The sequence below is a fragment of the Acanthopagrus latus genome, chromosome 15, assembly GCF_904848185.1.
Source record: "Acanthopagrus latus isolate v.2019 chromosome 15, fAcaLat1.1, whole genome shotgun sequence".
NCBI lineage: Eukaryota > Metazoa > Chordata > Actinopteri > Spariformes > Sparidae > Acanthopagrus > Acanthopagrus latus.
Window position 1 is genome coordinate 2,945,346 of NC_051053.1, and position 22,447 is coordinate 2,967,792.

General features: G+C 38.5%; 2 protein-coding genes across 3 annotated transcripts in view; one reads left to right on the forward strand and one right to left on the reverse strand.

The window, feature by feature from the left end:
• ctu2 (cytosolic thiouridylase subunit 2 homolog (S. pombe)) overlaps positions 1-3,849 on the reverse strand; it is a 12,389-nt gene extending 8,540 nt beyond the window's left edge. Inside the window, exons 1-4 of one of the 2 annotated variants that reach the window (XM_037124646.1) lie at positions 3,473-3,849; positions 2,049-2,123; positions 361-439; positions 135-194 (exon numbers count right to left, since the gene is read on the reverse strand). In XM_037124646.1, coding sequence (XP_036980541.1) covers positions 135-194; positions 361-439; positions 2,049-2,123; positions 3,473-3,528 — 270 coding nt within the window. In that variant the 5' untranslated portion in view covers positions 3,529-3,849. The remainder of the gene's footprint in view (positions 1-134; positions 195-360; positions 440-2,048; positions 2,124-3,472) is intronic. The other variant, XM_037124647.1, reaches the window with a different exon arrangement.
• A 4,250-nt stretch (positions 3,850-8,099) lies between these two features.
• On the forward strand, positions 8,100-22,370 carry LOC119033543 (E3 ubiquitin-protein ligase RNF166). Its single transcript, XM_037123818.1, has 6 exons — positions 8,100-8,863; positions 13,256-13,412; positions 14,969-15,081; positions 16,188-16,302; positions 16,699-16,806; positions 17,563-22,370. The coding sequence occupies exons 1-6, from the start codon at positions 8,679-8,681 to the stop codon at positions 17,626-17,628; spliced, it is 744 nt and encodes a 247-aa protein (XP_036979713.1). The 5' UTR covers positions 8,100-8,678; the 3' UTR covers positions 17,629-22,370.
• The last annotated feature ends 77 nt before the right edge of the window (positions 22,371-22,447 follow it).

Genomic DNA, 22,447 nt, shown 5'->3' on the forward strand with positions numbered 1-22,447 from the left:
GGCTAAGGGTTGAGGTAGAAAAGGTTAATTTCAACCCAAAATATGAGAGTATTTGACAGAACAAACAACAATATATAAATATAAAATAAGCTTTCATGGTGATGACAGGTGTAGTGAGAGACAAACAGGCAAACCTCTTGGACTTGACTCAGCATTGAGCAGGAGGAAGGACCTCCGGATACAGCCAGCAGCACCTACAACCAGTAAGGACACGCATTGGTTTAGATAGTTACATAGATCACAGTTAATGAAAATTATTCTGTATAAACAAAAATAACAAAATGAAATAGATAGCAGTTAAGCACATTTTCCAATGTTGTGTCAGGAATGAACAGTTATTCACTACAACACAAAGATTACCTTTTCTCCAGGGAAAACAATCCTGTTTTTGCCCAACATGGCTCTGAACTTATGAATGAAGTATTCCTTGAAACAGCACCTAACAGACAGATTTTTTTGTCAATGAAACCATATTCTAAAAACCATGTCAACACAATCTCATAGATTATTTTACTGTGCAACATATTGAATGTTTCTATTTCAGCACATTTCTTGTGGTGGGAGATAACCAAAGATTGGCCATGTATCTTTTTATAAATAAAATGCATTTGTCCAACCAGCCCATTAGATCAGTATCCTTGTATTTGTTATTCTTTTCTTTACAAATTCGTCCGACAGAAACTGAAAATGAAGCTTTAGTAAGCCTGCAAGAATAGTCTCAATGTGAATGGTGCGATATTTCGCAGAAAGAAAAAACAGTCTAGACAAAGCTTGATGCTCAGAGACTTGGGCTGCTTAAAGTAGGGCTGGGCGATATGGCCTACAAATTGAATCACCGATTTACGATTTTTATCGATTTTGTTTTTCCATCAAGAACAAACTTCACATTACAAAGAAATTATTTAAAGCATTGCATTTATTTTTTTTTGCTATGATTTTAAACAAATGTGCCCTGCCATTGTAAACAGTGCAGCTTCTTACTCACTTGAAAAAATATATATAAAAGTGCATCCTTTTGAAAAGACTGTGTCCCTTTTTGATAAAATGCTTTAGTAAACATAAATTTAACATGTCAGATTGCTTGCTATTATAAAACAGATCAGTTTCCATATTAGCATTGATAAAGTGTGAACATAACTTTAATTAAATGCTTTATTTTGCAAATGGTGCCTTTGTTTACAAAAAAGTATTTTATATCCCTGAAGATATGTAAACTAAATTAAACATCTGCATGCATTGCATAGTAAACATGACATGTTGGTAGATGTACAGGACATCAGGTGTGTGCTTGCTGTCTGTTTTACACATTTTTGACCAGGAAGACAAGCCTGTCTGTTTCCTCTGGTTTGAGTCAGAACCCGTTGCGACTTCGTAGCACAGACCTGCGGTCGAACATTTTCAGCATGTGGATGAACCTCCAGCTTTTCCACTGCATATATAGGCACCATTTCTTCAACGATATACAACGTGATTGCACCCATAAAAACTGTACACCGGGCCGCCTTCTTGTCATACGGGGCACAATTATTACACGATTCCGCTAATGTTGGCTGCTTTATAGCGGGTGTTAGTGGGCTGCCATGGTTATCTCGTAGTGAACAAGTGTCCCACTCGCGTCTGTTTGAGATTCTGAAATAAATGGGTCGGTCGGCTCCCTTTAGTTGCAAAAGCCGTTGAACAAATTTTGCAGCGGACGGTGGTTTGTTCAAGGTCCGACACTACAGAACCAAACTACTAACGAGATAGTGACTTTATAGGAACGAACTCTTGGCTCGCTGCATGTTGTGTTTGTTTCTATGTGGAAAGTCAATGCAGGGAGGGCGGAGACCACTGTGAACTACGGGAGCCCTTAAGGAGCGTCGGCGGAGCAAGTTAAATAAAAAAAAACTCGAATTAATCGATTTTGCTGATTTATCACCCAGCCCTAGCTTAAAGCATCCAAAAATCATTGTGTTCAAATACCATAAATTTTCATTCTGCTACATAAGACTGTCTCACAGTTGTACAGTATACACTGGTGAAATAGGCCTGAATGTTGCATGTCTCACCTGCAGTACACATCTTTGGCTCTGATGACCACAGCTGCAGTCACCTCTTTGCACTTGACACATTTCTTGGACACGCTAATAATGTAGGAACAAAATATATCGTAGAAACACAAGTTTACATTAATGAGCTGTTTTTTACAGTACAGAGGTCTTAATACATTATTTTATTACAGCAAATTGTCTTAAACTATGTCACAGATTTTCTGCATGTTAGTTAGACAATTATTAGATCATAGTTAATAACTATGATAATTTTAATCATTTGATAAAGCAAGGGTTTGTATGTTTTTCATATTTCAACACTTTTTGAAATTAAGACAATTGCCAGAAGTACAAAGACAATATATTTAACTTTTAAAATCATGAACTTCATTGGCTTTCGTAAAAACATCCTATTCTGAATATATTCTTCTGAATTTGATGGAACAATATGTTTAAAACAAAAGAATGTGAAAGTTGTGGAATGCTCCAAAACCATGTCATTGGAACATACCACAGGTAAACCAATTCACTAGTAAGTCAGTATCATGATTGGGTATGAAAGTGTCATCCTTGAGTTCAGCCATTCACCACTTTGTGAAACATATGAAGAATGCGTGTGTAGTGCGTGAGCTAAAGTGTGTGACATCGTCGCTAGAGTGGAGAGCAGCTGGAAAAGCTGGAGAAAGAATTCTCTTCAGCTGGATTTGGATCCCACATCTTTTACTTTACATAGACAATGCAGCCATTTAAACCTCTTTCTGCTTTTTACTTTTCGGCCTTTTTTCACCTTTTTAAGCTCTTTCTGCACTCTTACTCTACAACTTTTTAGCATTTCAGATATTCATCTTTTTGCCTTTTCAGCTTTTGAACATTCAACTTCATGTTCAGCAACAATGTTAAACTTTTTCAACTCTTTCAGCCCCTTTCAGCTGTTCTGCCATTTCAGCTTTTTAAGATATTCATTCATTCATTCATGTCAAGTTTTAAAACTTTTTCTGTACACAGAAAATAATTTCTTCCCTCAGAATCTGAGTACAAATTGTTAAAATCAGTGTTCATTAGCCACAATAATCCATCCCCCTGACAGGTGTGAGGTTTCAAGCTGCAGCATGAGGCGCGCATAGCTGTGCTTTGGACTGGTCACAGAATGTGACAGACAATGTCAGATGTTAGGTAGACTGCAGGAATGTCACCCAGAGCTGTTGCCTATTGATGGGAAGTTAGTGGAAAATGTTGCACTGATAATAACATATGTCTCAAGGATTCTCTTTGCACTGACTTTCAACCGTTTCAAATGTGAAAGTGATAATATGATAACAAAAACAAGTAAATATGGCGGTGAATTAAAAAGTTGCTACCTGCCAACGCATTTTCAACACAGCTTCTATTTAAAACCTGGCCAGTGGTCTCGCGAGAAGAGGCAGACTGATGCAATAACCTACCTGGGCGGGTCCGCGTGTTCAAATTGATCATGATAATCTTCATCCACCTGGCACATTGGGAATATGTAACAAGCTAATGCGGAAGTCTACTAATGTCTCAAATCGCCGGATTTAGTTTGCAAGAAAGCACGTCTGAAAACCAGCTCTCAGCAAGACGTCTTACTGACTTTGCACTTACAGACCACTTAACTCTTGTGCAGCAGGTCCCGCTAATCAAATTGAAGCTGCGTTGAGATACATACAACTTCTTGAAAATATAACAGGCTACTATTTCCCGCTAAAATTCCGCTATAGATTTACTTTAAGTGTGCGCTAGACAGTACCGTGTGCTAAACCAAAACACGAGTCTTGATTATGGCGCTCGTTGATGACGTACGAATATTCTTGATGTTCTATGGTGGGCAAACACTAAAAAGTGCATTACCGCCACCTAGTGGTATGGAGAGCATCTCGGAGGTCACTTAAATCACGGTCCAGGTGGATGCTGTCTCATCCGGACCCGGACATGTAACTGGTAAAATTATATATATATATATATATATATATATATATATATATATATATATATATATATATATATATATATATATATATATATATATATATATAAATTACCTACTATATTTCGCCAAACACAGAGAGGTCATTTGATAATATTAGTCCCATGGGAATTGGCATCTCTATGATTTCGGGTCTTTTTTTTTTTTTTTTTAAAGTTTTTTTGTGTTTTTGACACCTTTTTCTGCCTTCCCCGTTGAGAATTATGGAAGCTGTGTTGGAAATTATAAATGAAAGTTCTGACAGCATTATCCCTTCTTTCAACAGGCTCACCATTTATTATATTAAAAATATCCATATCTAACCATTGTGCTGCTCCAGCAAGGGCTCTGGTGCGATCGACCTGTGGGATAATGTCAGTAAGTTGAGTTAAAACACAGACTTCGCTTATCCTGTGTGAATGCGCCGCACGAAACACAGATGTGGTGGGATCATTTCTAAATCATTTGAGGTCCCCAGGTAATACTAGTCCCATGCGAAGAGCTGCATTTGCCCCGTAGCCAAATACCGGAGCGTTGCCAAATATTTTAACTCCGGTGTTATTGGTAAGACAGTGGTCACAAGAAATTGGCTCAATGTAAATACTCCAAAACAGGAACAGTGGTTGGAAATTGTCCAGAAAACCCTTGTTATGGAAAAACTGACATACCTGTTGAGACTCAAAGAGAACGTATTTGAAAAGAACTAAGAAAAATGTAACAATTATATGAGACATGACACCAACTGAAAAAATGCTAAATGGAACAGTGGACTGAATGGTAGAACATCTCCAGACAGTTTGTTGGAGTTATTATTATTGTTTCTTTAAATTGTACTTTGTTTGCTGTATTGTTTTGCCTATTTGCATGAGAAAACTCAATAAAGATTTAAGTTAAAAAAATATACTATTTACATGAATATGATATAAAAAAATAGTAAATTACTTTGCTCCTCCTAGTCACATAAATAACTGCTTCCTTTTGGCTGTATATCCTAAATGTTTTCCAATTTTATATACAAAGATTTCTAAAGAACATGTATACCATAGCAGTCTTGAATTCCACTGATTTCACTGCAATGGAATGATTGGAGAAACACACACACATTGTGAGAGCTGAGCATTTGTCAGACCCAAATGCAGAGATCGGAGAAAAATAGGCAATCCACAAAAGTTTGATTCACAACACTTTGAACCAGGGAGCTAGGAGGGTAAGCAGACTGGATAGAGAGAAAGGATGGCGACAAGGAGAGGTTCCAAAACCACAGGTGAGACTGCAGGCTGAAAAGAGAGACAATGGGGATTCTGCTCATGAGGCTGGGGAAAACAGTAGGAAAAAAGGCACAAGCAGGAAGTCTGTTGAAACTCTGAGAAAACAAAGCCAAAGAGAGTGCTGGAATAGTCACCAAACATGGCGGGACTATCTGGCACTGGATTCGTGGACAGATCAAGGTAATGTAACAGAGGGGAGTTAAGCTGATGACTGTCAGGTGCACCTCTGCAGAAACTAGCAAGTTATGCCCACGAAAACACACACACACACACACACACACACACACACACACACACACACACACACACACACACACACACACTACAATGGGAATGTCTAAGGAGCTCAGCATTCATCTGAAAAAACACATTATTGATTTTAACAACTCAGGAAAGTCCAAAAGTATAAAGGGCAGCTATCAACTGCTGTTGAGAGAAAGGATGTCAAGAGTCAACCAAAAAACAACAAAAAGCAATGTCCGTGATGAACTATGCTATGTAAGAAAGAAACCCTTGCTGCAGATGTGGCATCTTAAGCTCAACTGGTTTGCTACTGATCACCCCCTTCAGTAGGAAAGTTCTGTGGTCAGAACAAACAAAAATTGAGAACGCCATACCTACTGTCAAGCATGGTGGTGTTACTATTATGCTGTGGGGCTGTTTTGCTGCTAGTGGATCTGGTGCTCTGAAGATTGTAAATTGAATAATGATGAAGGACTTTGAATTAAAAAATCTTCAGGAAAACCTGAACTCATCAGCAGAAGATTGGGTCTTGGGTGCAGCTGACTGTTCCAGCAGGACAATGATCCCAAACACACAAGTGGTAAAGTAGAGGCTCAACCAGGCCAGAATTGAAGTTTTGGAATGGCCTTTACAAAGTTCTGAACCCCATAGAGAACATGTGGTCTATACTGAAGAAAGTCTGTGCCAGGAAGCCAACAAATTTAGTTAGACATTGCTGAATCTGTCAAGAGGAGTGGTTGAAAATCCAGCCACAGTACGTCCAGAAACCTATGGACTGGCTACATTAAGTTTACTGTATATACTGTATCGCTTTGGCCCAGCGGATTTGGTCACATTTTCAGAATACCAATAATAACTTTAATTATTTGAATATTTGAATCAAACTTCATCAATGTTTTTGAGACAAAATAGCCACAGTTTTCCACTGATTTCATCACGGAAATGTAGATTTCTACAGAACTGTAGAAATCATTGGAACTCAAGACTGACATTGTGTATGTTCTGTACAAGTGTGTATATACTTTTAACCACGCTGTATGCCTAGGCTGTTGTGGCTACTTTTAAAACTTCAATCACCAAATGTGAGACTATTTGTTTTCCCTCTTCAGTTTCTGTTAATTTGTGCGTTTCTTACCACTCCTTTTTTTTTTTTTTTTTACGGTGTTCACATGCTCATACATTCATTGGAAGACCCTCATCTAACTGTAACCCTTTCATTTGTGCTGTCAAGTCCCTTAATTTAATAAAAAAGTTCACCCAAAAATGGAAATTCAGTCATTATCTACTCACCCCCTTGTTTATGGAAAGTCAGGTGTCAAGTTTCATAGGCCACAGAACATTTCTAGAGCTTCACAGTGTGTTGCAGAATTCTCCTAAGCAAGTGCTGTAGATGGAGACTTGTTTTAAGCATAAGCAAGAAGCAAAAGCAAAAATAGCAAACAGAAACTTGCTCCATACAGCTCAACCAGCGTAAGCCAAGTCTGTGGTGGCCACAAGATGCAGTGCACCCCGTTTGAAGTGAGTGCACAAGCGTTACCTCACTTTAAGTGTGTAAACATCTTTTAAAATCAATTGGTAATCTTTGGGCTTCTATTGTTGTTCTTCTTCTTCTCCTTCTTCTTCCTCTTCTTCTTATCATTATTATTATTATCATCATTATTATTATTAGTAGTAGTATTATTATTTAGTATTATTAATATTCATGTCTCAGTTAATGAAGCTGTTATTACTGCTGTGGCTGCTGTATTGCCCTACTCCTCCCATCTCTCCAACAGCTTCTTTGCCGCCACCACGGCACAGAAAAGGTAATATAAAAAGTTGAAAATCATAATAGATCTGCTCATATTGACAACTGCACTTATGTGAAAGGGTAGCTCGCCATTTTTGTGATCTGCCAATATACGGGACCAGCTACAATGTTTTATTCAAGGGGTCTGGTGACCGTTCAACATGATAACGTCACTAACCCAACTGTTGGATGTGTAGTCCTTATGACTATGTATTTTTTCAGTCTGATATTTCATTCATTTTACGACAGACTGCGACATTATTGACTTTGAAATTGATCCTTTAAATTAACAAACATCATACCCCTCATAATCCTTTCATCGCATAATTCTGAAGAGATCAAAAAATGATTTGTCTTCTCCATTCACCACCATAGTAGGTGAAGATGGTCTGAAATAAGGTCCCATGAGAGAAACAAAAAGGGGCTTGACATCAGCACTCTAACATGAAACGTCACCCAAATTTCCATGAACATGGGGGGTAGAAGGTAATTAAATTTGGGGTGAACTTATACTTATACTGGAAGTACTATACTAAATGGCTGGCTGGAGTACTATAAAAAGGTCTTTTTGCACGTGTACAAATTGCATTTTTTATGCTATGATTAATGATTTTCTCCCTCTCTGTGGGATACTATAGCAGCCTTTAGTACAAACTGCAAGTTCATGGGCTTCTGGATATGTCATCAATTGCCCTCATGAAATGTTATGAATAAATGTGTATCATATTACTGATACGTTGCATACGACCAAACAACTTCGCTGTCAGTTTTTACACTAAATTTAATTTTGCACATTGAATGTGTTCAGTTACGACAGCTTTCTTTTTTTTTCCACCTAGGCTCTTTGGCCCAGGCCGCTCACTGTAACCTTTACAAGTGGCCTATGGGATTGTAGTTCCACAGAAAGGTAGAGTGCTGTAAGTAAATCACCAGAAGTACTTCAACGTCCATAAAGCAAAGCGGCTGGAGAGTTTTTGTTGTAGCCTGTGTTCTTGGAACCGTTCATGACGCTTGCCCATAAGCGGTAATATCACAACCAAGTGGATGTAGTGCTAGTCGCTCTCCACGAGTTTTTAGATTCGTGTTTTTATCCAGGTCATCCCCTTAGCACCGTGCTGACACTCGCCAACGTCACTGCTTCCGATGTTTACTTCTCCGGAATGTCTTCTCCAGCCAAAGATAAGTAATGTTTGGATTAATGAGGATAATTTAATGATAAGTGGATTGAAAAGCCACCATGTTTGCACAGCATGTATTCAATATGCTGATAACGCACTTAGCTTAGCTAACCGCAGTCACAGCAGTCGGACAGCTTCCTCTCTCAGGCAACGAGCTGTTGTCGACAGTTCCAGGTCGTCTTCGGCTCCATGATGGCGATGTTTCGGAGCTTTGTCTCAGCGAGCACCCAGCTCCGCCAGCAGCAGCAGCAGCAGCAGCCCAACAGCTCAGGCTCGCTGATAGCCCCGACTGAGGGCATCGAGAGCCAGTTCTCTTGTCCCATCTGCCTGGAGGTTTACCACAAACCCGTCAGCATCGCCAGCTGTGCTCACACGTAAAGTAGCTACTTCTTGTTTTATGTGTGTCAATTGTAAACTGCAATGTTTTATAAAGGCTGGCAGCTAATATAATGTGTTAGAACAGGTGCCATGTCTGAGTTCACTTGGCTTACTGTTTGTTTTGTAGCGTTTTAACATTTGTTAGCAACCACACCGTGTTCAGTCCATCACTACAGTTTTTATACTCAGGTTATGAGAACGACTAATAAATAGAAATTAGGATACTCTTGTATAAGATTTATTTAGTTTAGTCAGATTTTAGAACAATTGATTTGTATGTTTTCACTACAGTTGGACAATATATTGATGCCGATATTTTATCTTTTTTTTTTTTAAATCAATGATAACATACTATAAATTGTCTTTGTTTTTAAGTGAAAGTGTTGTTTGTTCCTGTTTCTAAAAGCTGTAACAGTGATATCATTTTCTGAACATACCAGACTTGTTCTAATACTTGTCATTATTCACTTAGTATTTTATACCCATTACGGATGATTATTTACTAAAATCTCATTGTGTTAAAGTACCAATAATCATCTTTATAATATTATCGCAATATCAATATCAAGGTATTTCAAAAATATTGTGAGGTAATTTTGTCATCGAGCCTTAGCCTTAATGAAGTGCTTTTGAGGAGATTAAAAAATATTGACATATAAACTGTATATCATGACACAGCCTAAAGATTCTGCAGTGTTGTTTAAAGGCCATTTTGCCCAGCCCACATTTACACAGTGAAATGTTATGTTTGGTACATAGATTGGTCCGATTTCTGTGTTAAGCAAATTAAAAGTATTATAACAACACAACTTTTATTCATGCTATGAGTTTTTGTAAAAGTGAATATAATTGCTGATATTTCATGTTCAAAGTATAGACATTTTTATTTATGTTGACCCTAAAAGTCCAGTATTGGTTGGGCTATTCGCACAGTGTACACACCAATGTTTTTAGCTTTACACATCATCCAACATCATCATTTCATTTATAGTTATGCTGCCCAGTATCAAAAATCACAAGTTGCCTCAAGGGGCCTTACACCCTGTACAGCATAAAACATCTTCTGTTATTACATTCTCAGTTCAAGAAAGGAAAAACTTTCCCCTGAAAACACTAACTGGATAAAAATGTAAGAAACGTTAAGAAGGCAGACATGCAGTTGACGTCAGGTGCAAAGAATAGATTCACAATACAAAATCACTGAATGCATGTACGGCATGTGTGGAGTCACATTTGCAGTCAGATCCATAGATACTGGGACATCGACACAGTTCTCTTCTTTTTTGCTCTATACACCACTAAAATGGATCTGTACCTGACTGTACTTGTGGAGTCCTTTAGAAAATATCTTTTAGCACTAGCCAAGGTTGGAACTAAATATCGGAATGGCAGTATATTGTATTGTTTCCTTTTGTGACACAGTTATCGATACATTGGCACCTAATATAGATTTTTATTATGGCTGTCAATCTATCTAATCACAAATGAATCGCTCATTATTTATCTGTTCTAACCGTACCTTAAAGGAATATTTTTCAAGTTTTAAATACTCAACATGGAGTGGAAAAATATGCTATGCCTGTTTTTTTTAAAATTTTTTTTAAATTTTTTTTATTGCAACAATCCAAAACAATGACAAATACTGTCCAGAATATTCTCCAGAATAACCTCAAAGGTACAAATCCTCAAAAATATGCGGAAAGATGGGCATATTGAGCTGAATGTAACATTCCTTAGTAATACTAACACAATGTAGTGTTTAACTTTGCACTTGTAAAGATTAACCAAACCACATTAATTTTCCCTTACAAGCTGTAGCCAACCATTTAGCTATAACTGTTGAAAGTTTGTCCAGGCGTCTCCACTGAAAACTATCCAGCATTGTCTGCCATTGGTGAGAGGGAGTAGGGCACTCTGCATCAGCTGTGTGCTTGGCCAGCAAGTGGCATTTGAGACTCGCCTTAGTCCGGTAGTAACTCAATTCACATCAATGGTAAATGCAGTAAATACGATCTGACAGGAGCTGAAACTGAAGTGACCCTTTTCTTGATCCATTTCTGCTCAGTTTCATTGACAGTCAGACTGTTGCATCACTTCCTGATTTCCCAAACTACAAAGTGTGCTGAGGGCCATAACGTGTATAAGTTAATCGTGCATCAAAAAAATGAACGCTGTTAAAATTGTTTTATTATTTTGTTAACTTTGACAGCCCTAGTTTTAATTAAAACATGCAGATGCTTTAAACAGATTCCTCTGACAGTTTGACTTACCAGAATCACTGCTTCATGACTTTGTGAAGTAAACAGATTAAATAGAATTTTGTGTGCCATAGTTGTGTCCTTCCTTTAAACATTTGAACTCTTTCTAAGAGTTTAGGTTGTCACCAGTGTATTTGTGTTTTTCACACACACATTAAAATGTGTGTGTGAAAAGGAGGCACTAAGAAGATACTTGTTATCTTTGGCAACATATTATGAATCATATTATGAGAGAAACTGTTATTCCCACCCCTAGATATGATACACCTGTATGCCATTTATCACCAAGCTATTTGATAAATCAACAGAACAAGCAGGTACACCAACATACCAGTTTGGTATTTTATTACAGTCAACTCAAAATGTACAGACCTCAGTTCATTGTGTCATGAACTGGGTATGAGAGAGACAGCTCAAATGAATGTGTTTGCGTATGCTTTTGACACCTTCAGTCAAACACAGATATAGTAGTGCCACTCAGCTCTGCAGAGACTTGGGCTTGATTACTTAGTGTTATATCTGGCTTGATAATGTGTCTGTTGAACACTAGTGGGAAGCTCCTTGCTGATAGGTGACATCACATGACATGGAGGTAGCATCTGTTTGTCTGCAGCCCTACACAGGTCTCCTCAGTTGTCTGTTGTGTACAGGGAAAGAACCAGCGTTACATGAAGCAGACATGATTAGAGTAGAATCAAAAAAAATAAAAGCTGTCAGTCATGACACATTGAATTGCAAGAAAAATAAGGGTTTAATGTCAGGATCAGGCTACAATAGCAATAACATCCACTTTGTATTATTTCTTATTTTCTAACTAACTAGCTCATGATAATGTATGCCTTAATGAATGGGCACATTTAGACCAAGGTGATTTAAAAATAATTTGCAGTGGTGACATGTGGAATGTTTAACTGGCGGGATTATGACATTATCAGCACTTATCCTCACCTGTTGATAGGGATGGATAAATCTTCAGGGAACACTGACGCTAATGCTTGCTTTTGACTGGCCCACATACACCCCACTATGGTGTATGTATGACAGACTCCCTGTGTATCGAATCAAGGGGTAACTCTGCTATCATGAAAGTGTGTTTGCAGGTCTTTGTTTTGCAAATTGCATTGTGGATAATGTAGACAGCAGGTTTCAGAGAGCAGTCTACTGGTCAAGCATCGCAGTCCTATAACACTCTTGGACTCATTACCCACAACCCATACTACATGCAGCTCCCTCTGGATCTGTCAAAGGCTTTATACTACACACTAGACAGTGTTCCCATGTGTCCCATTAATACAGTGACATCATGAGAGTGTTCAAGATGGTGGATGCAGGCAAGTCATGCCACAGTGACTGCACTGGTGGCAGTTAGCATTTTGGATTGGATCAGGGATTCTGCATTTCGCATATCTGCATTAGAAGCTGCAAAAGTATTGAAAACTGAACTCAGACTTTTAAAAACATCTTTCTCTCAGGTTTCCTGCACAGTCATGAGTTAAGTATCAAATTTAGGGGGAGACGGGTGCTTGTGACTAGTTTTCACAGATATGAGTCGTCACATGAGTTGGGCCACACACGTGTGTGTGTGTATGCATATATTAGAATCAGAAGTACATACTACATACTATACTGTACATTAGCTGATGATCAGATCAAATATTAAGCATTTTCTAAATTATCAGAATCATTTTAATTTTTTTTTAATTGCTGATGAAAAATGCTGTACTTTGGCACTGATGGCCCATGCAATCTGCAAAGTAACCAGTGACTAAAGTTATTAATGAATGTTGTATTTGCTTCCAAAAAGTAGTCAAATATAAGTATAAAGTAGCAGAAAATGGAAGTGCTCAAGTAAAGTACAAGAACATCATTTAAGTAAATTTTACTTTGCTATATTCCATCAATGCTGGTTACTTTGTGATGTGAACCTGTTATTACATTTTACAGTTAATAGACTTATGTGGAATAATAATCAAAAGATTAAATGAGCTGTTCTGTAACCTTATCCTAAAAGTCAGAGAAGAACTCTAAAGTTTGAATGGAAATGCTTACCCTTTCCTCATTACCATCATTGTTCCTTTGAGCCAGAACTTAACCGTTTTCTGCCCTGCTGTTTGTCATCTGCTGTTCCAGGTTCTGCGGGGAGTGTCTGCAGCCATGTCTTCAGGTGACCTCACCACTTTGCCCTCTCTGTCGTGTGCCCTTTGACCCCAAGAAAGTGGAGCGTTCCTCTAGTGTGGAGAAGCAGCTGGCCTCATACAAAGCACCCTGTAGGGGTTGCAGCAAGAAGGTAGATACTGACCGCCCATAACCCATGTTAGAAAATCAACATGCCATCATCGGTCTGTGTTTATTATTTGGAGTAGAAGTAAATTATCTTATTATGGCTAGGGTTGAAACAATACTTGGTTTTAACGGTGCAAAAATCATCTCAGAAAATATCACTTTTTCATAGCATCATGGTATACAGTATTACATTATTATTATTATTATTATTATTATTATCAGCTGACCCTTAAATGAATGAAAACAGAGGTTTTTAGGGTTGAACAATCGCTTTTTTATGATTTCACAAAAAAATGAATTATAAAGATCTAACAACACTAATACGATATAATTCAGCACCTGATAAATTTAGACATATTGACACAATTCACTCTAAAGTGTCATGTCTTCCTATTCAGATGTTGCTTTATAAAAATGATTCATTCATCAGAAATGTTAACTCCCGGCCATTGTTAACTGTTGTGTGTGAGATGTGTTTGAGACATACTGGGTCATAAAAATGCCATTGTAATAATCATATTGATGAAGGTTCTCAGTCATCCAGGCCTTGTTATTTCTAAGTGCTGTATCATAGCCAACTGGAAGTGTTTCAGTGTTGAAAACGTTTCACCTCTCATCCAAGGGTCTTCTTCAGTTCTAACTAACCAGAGAGGAACTGCAGACTTTAAACTCCGTGTGGGAGTGTCCTTACAGAGTTGTTAAGGACACATCTGAGCTCTGAGTTACAGGGTCATTAGGACCACTTGTGGGTTGTTGACCCAGTCGGCCTTTGTGTGGGTTGCTAAAGCTAGGTGAGCCCAGGTGTGTGAATGGTTGTTAGGCGGTCTTTGAACGGAGGAGGTGACCTATAACATTACTTATCACCCACCTACAATGTGATACTGAGTTCCCTCGGCAGACAGCTTAACAACAAATCACACCTGGGCTCACCTAGCCCTAGCAGCCTACATGAAAGCATGTTACTGAACTCCAGTGAGTTAGAACTGAGGAAGCCTCCTAGATGAGAGTTGAAAGGTCTTCAAGAAACTGATACACATCCAGTTGCCTGCGATACAGCACTTTTGCACAGAATTGGAATAATAAGGCACATCCTTCCTAAAGCTATTACATTAGGTTGATTTTCAGTACATGTTATTTGTTAACTAATTTATTCATCTGTTGTCATTGCTTATAGGATGTGCAATGTTGATAATGCACGGCGCAAATAGCACACATTTCAAAGCCATTTAATACATGAAAACACTGAAAAATGTGATTATTAATGATTTCAAATATCCCCTGTGTGTAATATTTTCCCATCACTGTTTAAATTAAAAGATAGAATAATGCTTAAATTCTTCTGATTTTTTTCCAGTTCCTAGTTGACCACCATAGGTGTAAACATTTCTCTAAATGTCAGGGAAATAAGTCATTACCAGTTAAGTCACTACTACTATGAAGATGGCTTCAAGTAACACAAACAATGCCGATGTAACAAAATGAGCTCACACCTCAGGAGGTGAAGCTGTTGTATGACCGTTATTGATGTACAGTCTTCACTGTGCGTGTGTCTGTTCTCAGGTGGCTCTGGTAAAGATGAGATCACACATTGCTTCCTGTTCTAAAGTACAGGAGCAGATAGCCAACTGTCCCAAGTTTGTCCCTGTGGTACCCACCTCTCAACCTATACCAAGGTACACACACTCCAGCCATGTCCATGCTGAGCTGACTTAATCTAAAAAGGCATTTTAGACGCAAAAATGTGTGTTCATATTAGCATTTTCAAACCTTTGTTTCAGTGAGTCTCAGCTGTAAGGCACAACCAAAGCTTCATTGGAGCTATAAGCTGTTGTACAAAACAAAATTGCCAGTGTTTATTCCTAGTTAAAATGACAAGGTGCTCGCATTTTCATGCCTAGTGAAGGAAAAGATTCTCATTCAGCTCATGGTCAGAGACCGCGGAGGATGCAGAGGAACGAGGAACTATTATTTTGTCTTTATTTGGCTCCCCCTGTTGACAAATGAGGTGGGGTTTGCTGTGGTGGTAACTGGAATAAAGACTGCATTTCCGATGAGTACCACTGCCTCATGTGGCAAAGATCTTGATCCAGCATATGAAAGAAAGTAAATATAAATTAAAATGTTTTTAATACTGTATTTCTTTTTTAAACACACCTGTTTGCATGACGCATAGTGATGTGGTATTGGATCTGCTAATGTAAGATTAATAACTATAATATGAGGATTTATTTTAGTGCCACTTATATACCTAGGTTTGCCAAGAGCTAACAGATTTGGTTGTTTGGTAATAGTAATTTTTATTTATCTAGAGCTAAAGTTGGCAACATTTCATGTCCACTGTGACCTTAATCCCCATCCTGCAATACAGTTCATAAATAAAATAGACATTACATAACTGTCTCTGAGGAAGAAGGAAAATTCACGATTGTCTTTGAATCCTTTCAAATCCTGCAAGTCTTTTCATCTGTTGAATGATCAACCAAGTTTTACCTTGGTCAGCTGATCTGGGGAATGTTTAAACATAGGCTTCTACGGTCGTTTGCTTTGGAATTAAACTGAGACTGTTTTATGCCTGGTTGCTGCTTTAAGGAAACTCTCAATGAGAAATCACAGAAGCAAGTAATTATAGAAGCAAGCTGTTTTTAATAGAACAGTCTGTATATATTCCATTCCATCTACATTCTGTCTCTCATTAGTAGCGCTACTACAAGCTTGTGACAATTTATGCATTGTTTGTGTATGTGTGTCTTTATGTGCGTGTGTGTCCTCCCATATGTAGCAATATTCCAAACCGGTCAACATTTGTGTGTCCATTCTGCGGGGCCAGAAACTTGGACCAGCAAGAACTGGTGAAGCACTGTATGGACAATCACCGTAATGACCCTAATAAAGTGGTAAGTTGATGAGTGTTCTCAGTCATCCAGGCCGTGTGTGTGTGTGTGTGTGTGTGTGTGTGTGTGTGTGTGACAGGTGAGTGACAGAGAGATGGAGGCAGGGCAAGCAAAGGAAACAGCAGAAAGAATACACTGCATTCTTAAGTATGTGGCTGCTGGTGTTGATTCTGTGGCACATGGCCACAAATTAGTCAGTGTGTGGGAAACACTGTGTATGCTACTGTTTGCTACTGTTTGCCACTTAACAAACCACATAAAGCCTGCAAAGTTAACACAAGTTTAGCGGTGGCCTTTCTCGGACCTCAGAAGTCCTCAAAACCCTGCTGTTATATTCAATTCACAGTTTGATACACAAGCATGTGAAGGTCAAACTAAGCTGTGTATTTGTATCACCAGGTGTGTCCAGTGTGTTCAGCCATGCCATGGGGTGACCCCAGCTATAAGAGCTCCAACTTCCTCCAGCATCTCCTCCACAGACATAAGTTCTCTTATGACACCTTTGTTGTAAGTCCAGTGTTGTCATGATTCTTTGTCTTTTTAAAGTGATTTCAAGGAACGTCCATCTTTTCTTGATTTCTGTGGCCCCTATGGACAGAAGATGACAATGGTGAAGCAAAGTAAACTTTGTTTCAGTGTTGTTCCACCAGACTACAGAGCAGCTTCTGTCTTTAGACTCCTCAGTTCATCCTCAGCATTTTACCATGAAAATGAGTTGAAGTTTTATGACTTAGCCAACCCTGAAAAGTCTGAATCATGAATAATAATATATATATAATAACTATACAGAAACAACCATTCTTCTGATTGATGTGCTTGCTTGTTCAAGAAGGAAGGATCAGTAGTATACTGAGACTATTTAAGTGAAATGTTTGTGTAATGTTTTCATGTTCAGACCTGGTTTTACCATCTGTCCTGAGTGATCCAGTCACCCGGACAGATCTAATGCCCCCAAGGTGCTTTGAGGACCCATTTGAGATCTGATCATTGTGTCCATTTGTACCAGTGATGTTGATGTTAAGTTGCATATTTAGTGGGAAGTGAGATCTGATTACAATTTGAGAACTGACAAGCTTAGAGCTGTCCTATGTGTTGGGATAACTCTGGACAGACAGTGATATCAAGTCTGAAAGGGGCCATGGTCCAATGAAATTATATTTATTTTGCAAAATTAATCCAAATTTCCTGTTGATCAGAGTTTTTATTAGGTTTGTGTTGTGTATTTACAGTGACTAGCAGCTGTGGTTGTATGTCTTTTTTTAGGACTACAGTATTGATGAAGAGGCAGCACTGCAGGCAGCTCTGGCACTGTCACTTGCTGAAAACTGACAACAGTCACAACACATCATACTCTCAACATTAGCACCAACTCCACCTTTACTGCACTGCTGCTGTTCCTCCACGACTCAGAAGGTATCATCTAGCCCACAGACACACCTGACCCAGACTGACACGGTCTCCTACTTCCTTTTTACACCAAGGATGTGTGCAGCAGTCAGTTTGCTATGCTACCAAACAAAAGCACTTTGGAGCCAACTTTTCTGCTTCATTCCAATTTGATGATCTGAAGACATCTTGTAGGTTTGGAATGGATCCAGTGACTTTATTAAGAGAAACTACATTAACACCTATCGCACATAATATCCCAACCAAAAGCATCAGAGCAGTAGGTTCCCTCAAATCCTCAGTTCACCTGACTGCTGCTCTCCACACCACAGAACAGCATGCGGGTCTACCTCCATGGAATAATATTTATTTTCTGGGAGTCTGAAAAATCCTGAAGCTCGCTGACTCTAAAACCCCTCATCTGTGGTTCAGATCTCTGACCAGCAGTCACTGGCACTCACTGTGAGCAACTTGGTCAATGCTTAGTCTGAGTAAAAGTGGGCATCGAAACTTGTTCCAGTTTCTAATACAGAGTGGTCTGTGGTGTAATGCAGTTTGAACAAATGCATTTTTTGATGAGTTGATATACAGTAGCTCGCCAACAAGGTGTAGTCAGGAAATGTTTTGCAAAGGTAATAAGACACAATTAAAATATGGATATAAATGTAAAACTCTACTTATCAACAGCTCCTCTGTTCATCAATCTATGTGTGGTACTGACCAGAGAAAAGAGTCATAAATTAGTCATAAAATTTACTGGCAGGCTTGTGAAGGCCAAGTAGATTACAAAAAATATCAGCATAATGTTTCCGTAATCAATCAGGGGAAACTTGAGACTAATTTATTCTTTCTGCATCCGTGTGAGGAAGTTTAATTTAGAGAACCACAATATGATTTTTTATTCAGCTGATACCTGAGTTACCATCTTTTCATGGCCAGTAACAATAAGAAGAAGTTCAGAACATGTAGACTATTCACAAACATCTACACCAGAGATGACGTGTTTGGCTGTGATACACTGTAGTATAAACAAAATCGTACCCACTGTCAACCTTTTGGCCTCTGTCTGGCCCTCGAGCCGGCCCTAACCTCTTACTACTGCTCTCTGTTACCCTCCATATAGAGTTTAAGTGGAAGCTTCACCTGAGAAATGGTTAGTGTTGATATCAGAGGCTAATGGCAGGTTGTCAGACTTGGCCATGACTCCATGACCGCTGTGAAAGCTTGAATTCAACATTAAATACACTTCAGTGTCTTTGTAAATTGACAACAGAAGTTGGCATCAGTGCTGAAAATTTGTCAGGGTTTGTTTACCGGATTTCAGACCAGCTGGACTCACTGGTAGAGTGACCCCAAGGGCCTAATGTGGAAGTGTTCAAAGAGCTTAGAGATGGTGTTGAACTATTTTTAAATGTTTACATAATAAATGGGTATTTCAGTCATAATTCCACCGTGGAAACACCAAATGGAAGGTTCAAATCTGGTGCAAGTACTGGAAGCTGAGCTGCAGCTTGTCCATTAATGTACAGCCCAGCTTCACAGAGGACAACAGGAGACCTAAAGAGTTGACAGACTTCAAAGCTTCATCTGCAGCTTGAACTGATCTAGGTGCACCCATGAAGAAAGGAGAATTTGTCATAACAGCTCAGAAGACCAATAATACTATCATGAACGACATACTATGTTAACATTTACAGTAACCAACACTAGCACCCTGTTTACCATCACCCTTAAAAGGAAAGTTCATATTAATTTTTGTATTAATGTGAGTGTTTGCACTTATCAATTTATTTCTGCAAGACTGATCTGTTATGTTTGTTGGAAAACATCAGACAGAATGGAAGTGCTGGATTGCGGTCTTAACTCCATTTTACTGTTATCTTCTTCTTCAGCTCTTGCCACAAGGAATATTTTTATGATCCATCTGCCAAGATAGACAAGTATAAAAAGATATATATTTTTGGATAATATCGGTTCAAACCACTGGACTAACATCAGACATGGTCTGCAATATGAACTGTTGGGGACAATACATTTTATAGAACTTGATTTTCTGTTAACACATGTCCATACACATACATAGAACTTGTACAGAACCAGATAGAATTGGACTGATTTAAAAATATGTTTTCTATAGTTTAACCAATAGATGGCAGTCCTGCTCCAGCCATGCAGAACATGCAGAACCATACTGAAACCAACACATATGAAAGTCATGCTTTCTGTGGAGGCAAGTTGTGGAGAAAATGGAGGCATGCATTCATCATTTGCACTTTAATTCTCTGTTTTTTAATAAACGTTGGATTTCTATTTGTATAATCTTAAGAATTGTTAAATGATTTTGCTATTAAATTTCATTGTTTTGTTAAAAAAGCGGACAAAGATCTTGTAAATATAATAATATAAAAGGTGTCAGGGTTAGAAGAAATGTACCATTAGTTCTGTTTGTGTGAAAACATTGAAGTCTTTGCACCCACAGTAAAGACAGATCACATATATAGGATAAATTCTAAGGAAGACAATTAAGGCCATGTGAAGAAAAAGAAATTATCCTTTTGTTAACATCATTGTGTGGTTAATGTTAAAGGGGAAAACCCTATATTTACAATGTAAAGCTGATTTTCTTCATATTATTGGCTCAAATTGGACTGCTGGAGTGTTTTTGCAATCCTTTACATTGCCGCAGATAGCTGATAATTGTGCAGACGTTAGCTGTTTGAAGCTAGCAAAGTATGCATCCCAGCGTGCCTGTGCTGTGACAAAATAGCTATTGGTCAAAATTCACCAGGATTCAAGTCTTTCTGTTATTTTCCACAAAATTCCTTTTATTTTATTTCTGTAAAACCTTGAGATAAACTTAAACATTTTCCTTTCTTTCTTCTTTAACCCATCCTCAAAAGCCCATCAAACACACCTGGACCAACAAATCTACACCACTGAATGAAAACCATATGAAAAGTGCATATACACAATGCGTGTGGGTTCACAATAGAAATTGTATTACAGTTTTAATGTAAATTCAGTCGGTTAGAGCTTGTCCTTGAACAGAAAGAACATAGAATTAGGCATAATTCTACCAGTGTCCATTGACAGCCTTGAAGGCCAGCACCATCATGTTGAATTGGGTGTGGGCCGCAACAGGAAGCCAGTGGCGGTCATTGTTGAGACCCCTTGGAAAAGATCTGTAAGGTGAAGATCCAATAAGCCTCATGTTTCTTTAAAAACAGGTCAAGATCACCCCCTCCGGGTGGCCAACTAACTTTCTGGTAAGAACCTCCTTACTTTTAGAGAAAATTTGTCTTAATTTGACCTGTCTAAAACACCTGACACTTTCAAACCAAAGGCATTCACACCACTGGTGGGGACTACATTTTTGGGCCAGATCTAAGCTCTAAGTGTAAGTGTGTGCTTTTTTATGTTATAAATATTGTACATTTTGGCAATTGAATGCACTTTGCTGAAGGTGCAAATCCTGAAAGTGATTTTACACCGTGCATCCTGTCATGCCCATGTAATGTTAGCAAATGTTATTGCATTTAATCATGACATGATTTGCCCTCATTCCCTGAGCGGAGTCCATCTGACAGCACAATGATAATCCACAGGTAATATTTTATGTGCACAAATATAGTAATGACAAGGAATTGTATGTAGACTGGGGTGTTATGTTTGTGGACATGTAAAACATGGACTGTGAGGAACGAGGCTGAGCACTATCAGTGTCGGACTCAGTGTCAGTTTCTAGCTCTGATGGCTCAAATAGGTCTGGCTGGGTCCATCCGATGATGCTACTAGCTTACAGTCTTACTGTAGGTTACCTCCTTGTACAGTACAAGGAGGCTCCCCTCCTGCACGTGGGCGTGGCTCCAGTGCCTCTAACTGACACGCCCCCAGCGTTTGTTTTTCTATGATTTTGAGACCTAATTTTATATATCTGGCAATTTTTTTAATCTTTCAAATTTGGCTCAGTGATCAATGACACATGTTTCTGTGGTATGACAAACTCATAACACAAATTTATTTCTGCTTTACACGGACTTTAAGCTCTAACCAACTTTTGTATTACATTTGTACTCTTAAGCTACTCTATTACTCTATTTCTGTTGTGAACTTACGCAAATTATTTGATATATTTCCTGTACTGATGTTTAAAAAAAGGTTTTCATTCAGTGGCTAGATTTGTTGGTCCAGGTGTGTTTGATGGGATTTATAGGGACCCTAAAAATCTGGTGTGGCCTGTTTGGGCTACACAAGTCCTCAACCCTATTTAAGACATCCTCCCCCATTGTCTTGTAAGAAACCTGTTGATGGTTTATGTACTGAAACATTGTTCTCATTGAACCTAATTGCGAGGGGAGTGGACAGCGTGCGGGAGTCTTTTTCCTGGTATTCTTCTTCCAGAAACTGCATATTGCGCTCAAATCTTTCACATTAATGAAAGCTTGTTTTTTTTGTATTATTTTAACCTCCTTGCTGCATACAAATCAGTTATTTCTTCTGTTTGTAGATTTTTATGACCATGTTATAATAGCAGTCTTTTATAAATGCCCGTTACCTCCTTATGGCTGTAGCACAATTTCTTGATTCTTGTGTTGTTACACTTTGTGTACCTGATGTTTGTCTGCCTCTTTCACAACTCTTCAGTTAAACACGTTTTCCCCCCAAAATTAAAACAGTCTGTGTTATATCCTTGTTTTGTGGCAGCTGTACAGATTACAATAGCTCTACAGTCACAAACACGTAAAAAAAAACATGCCATCAG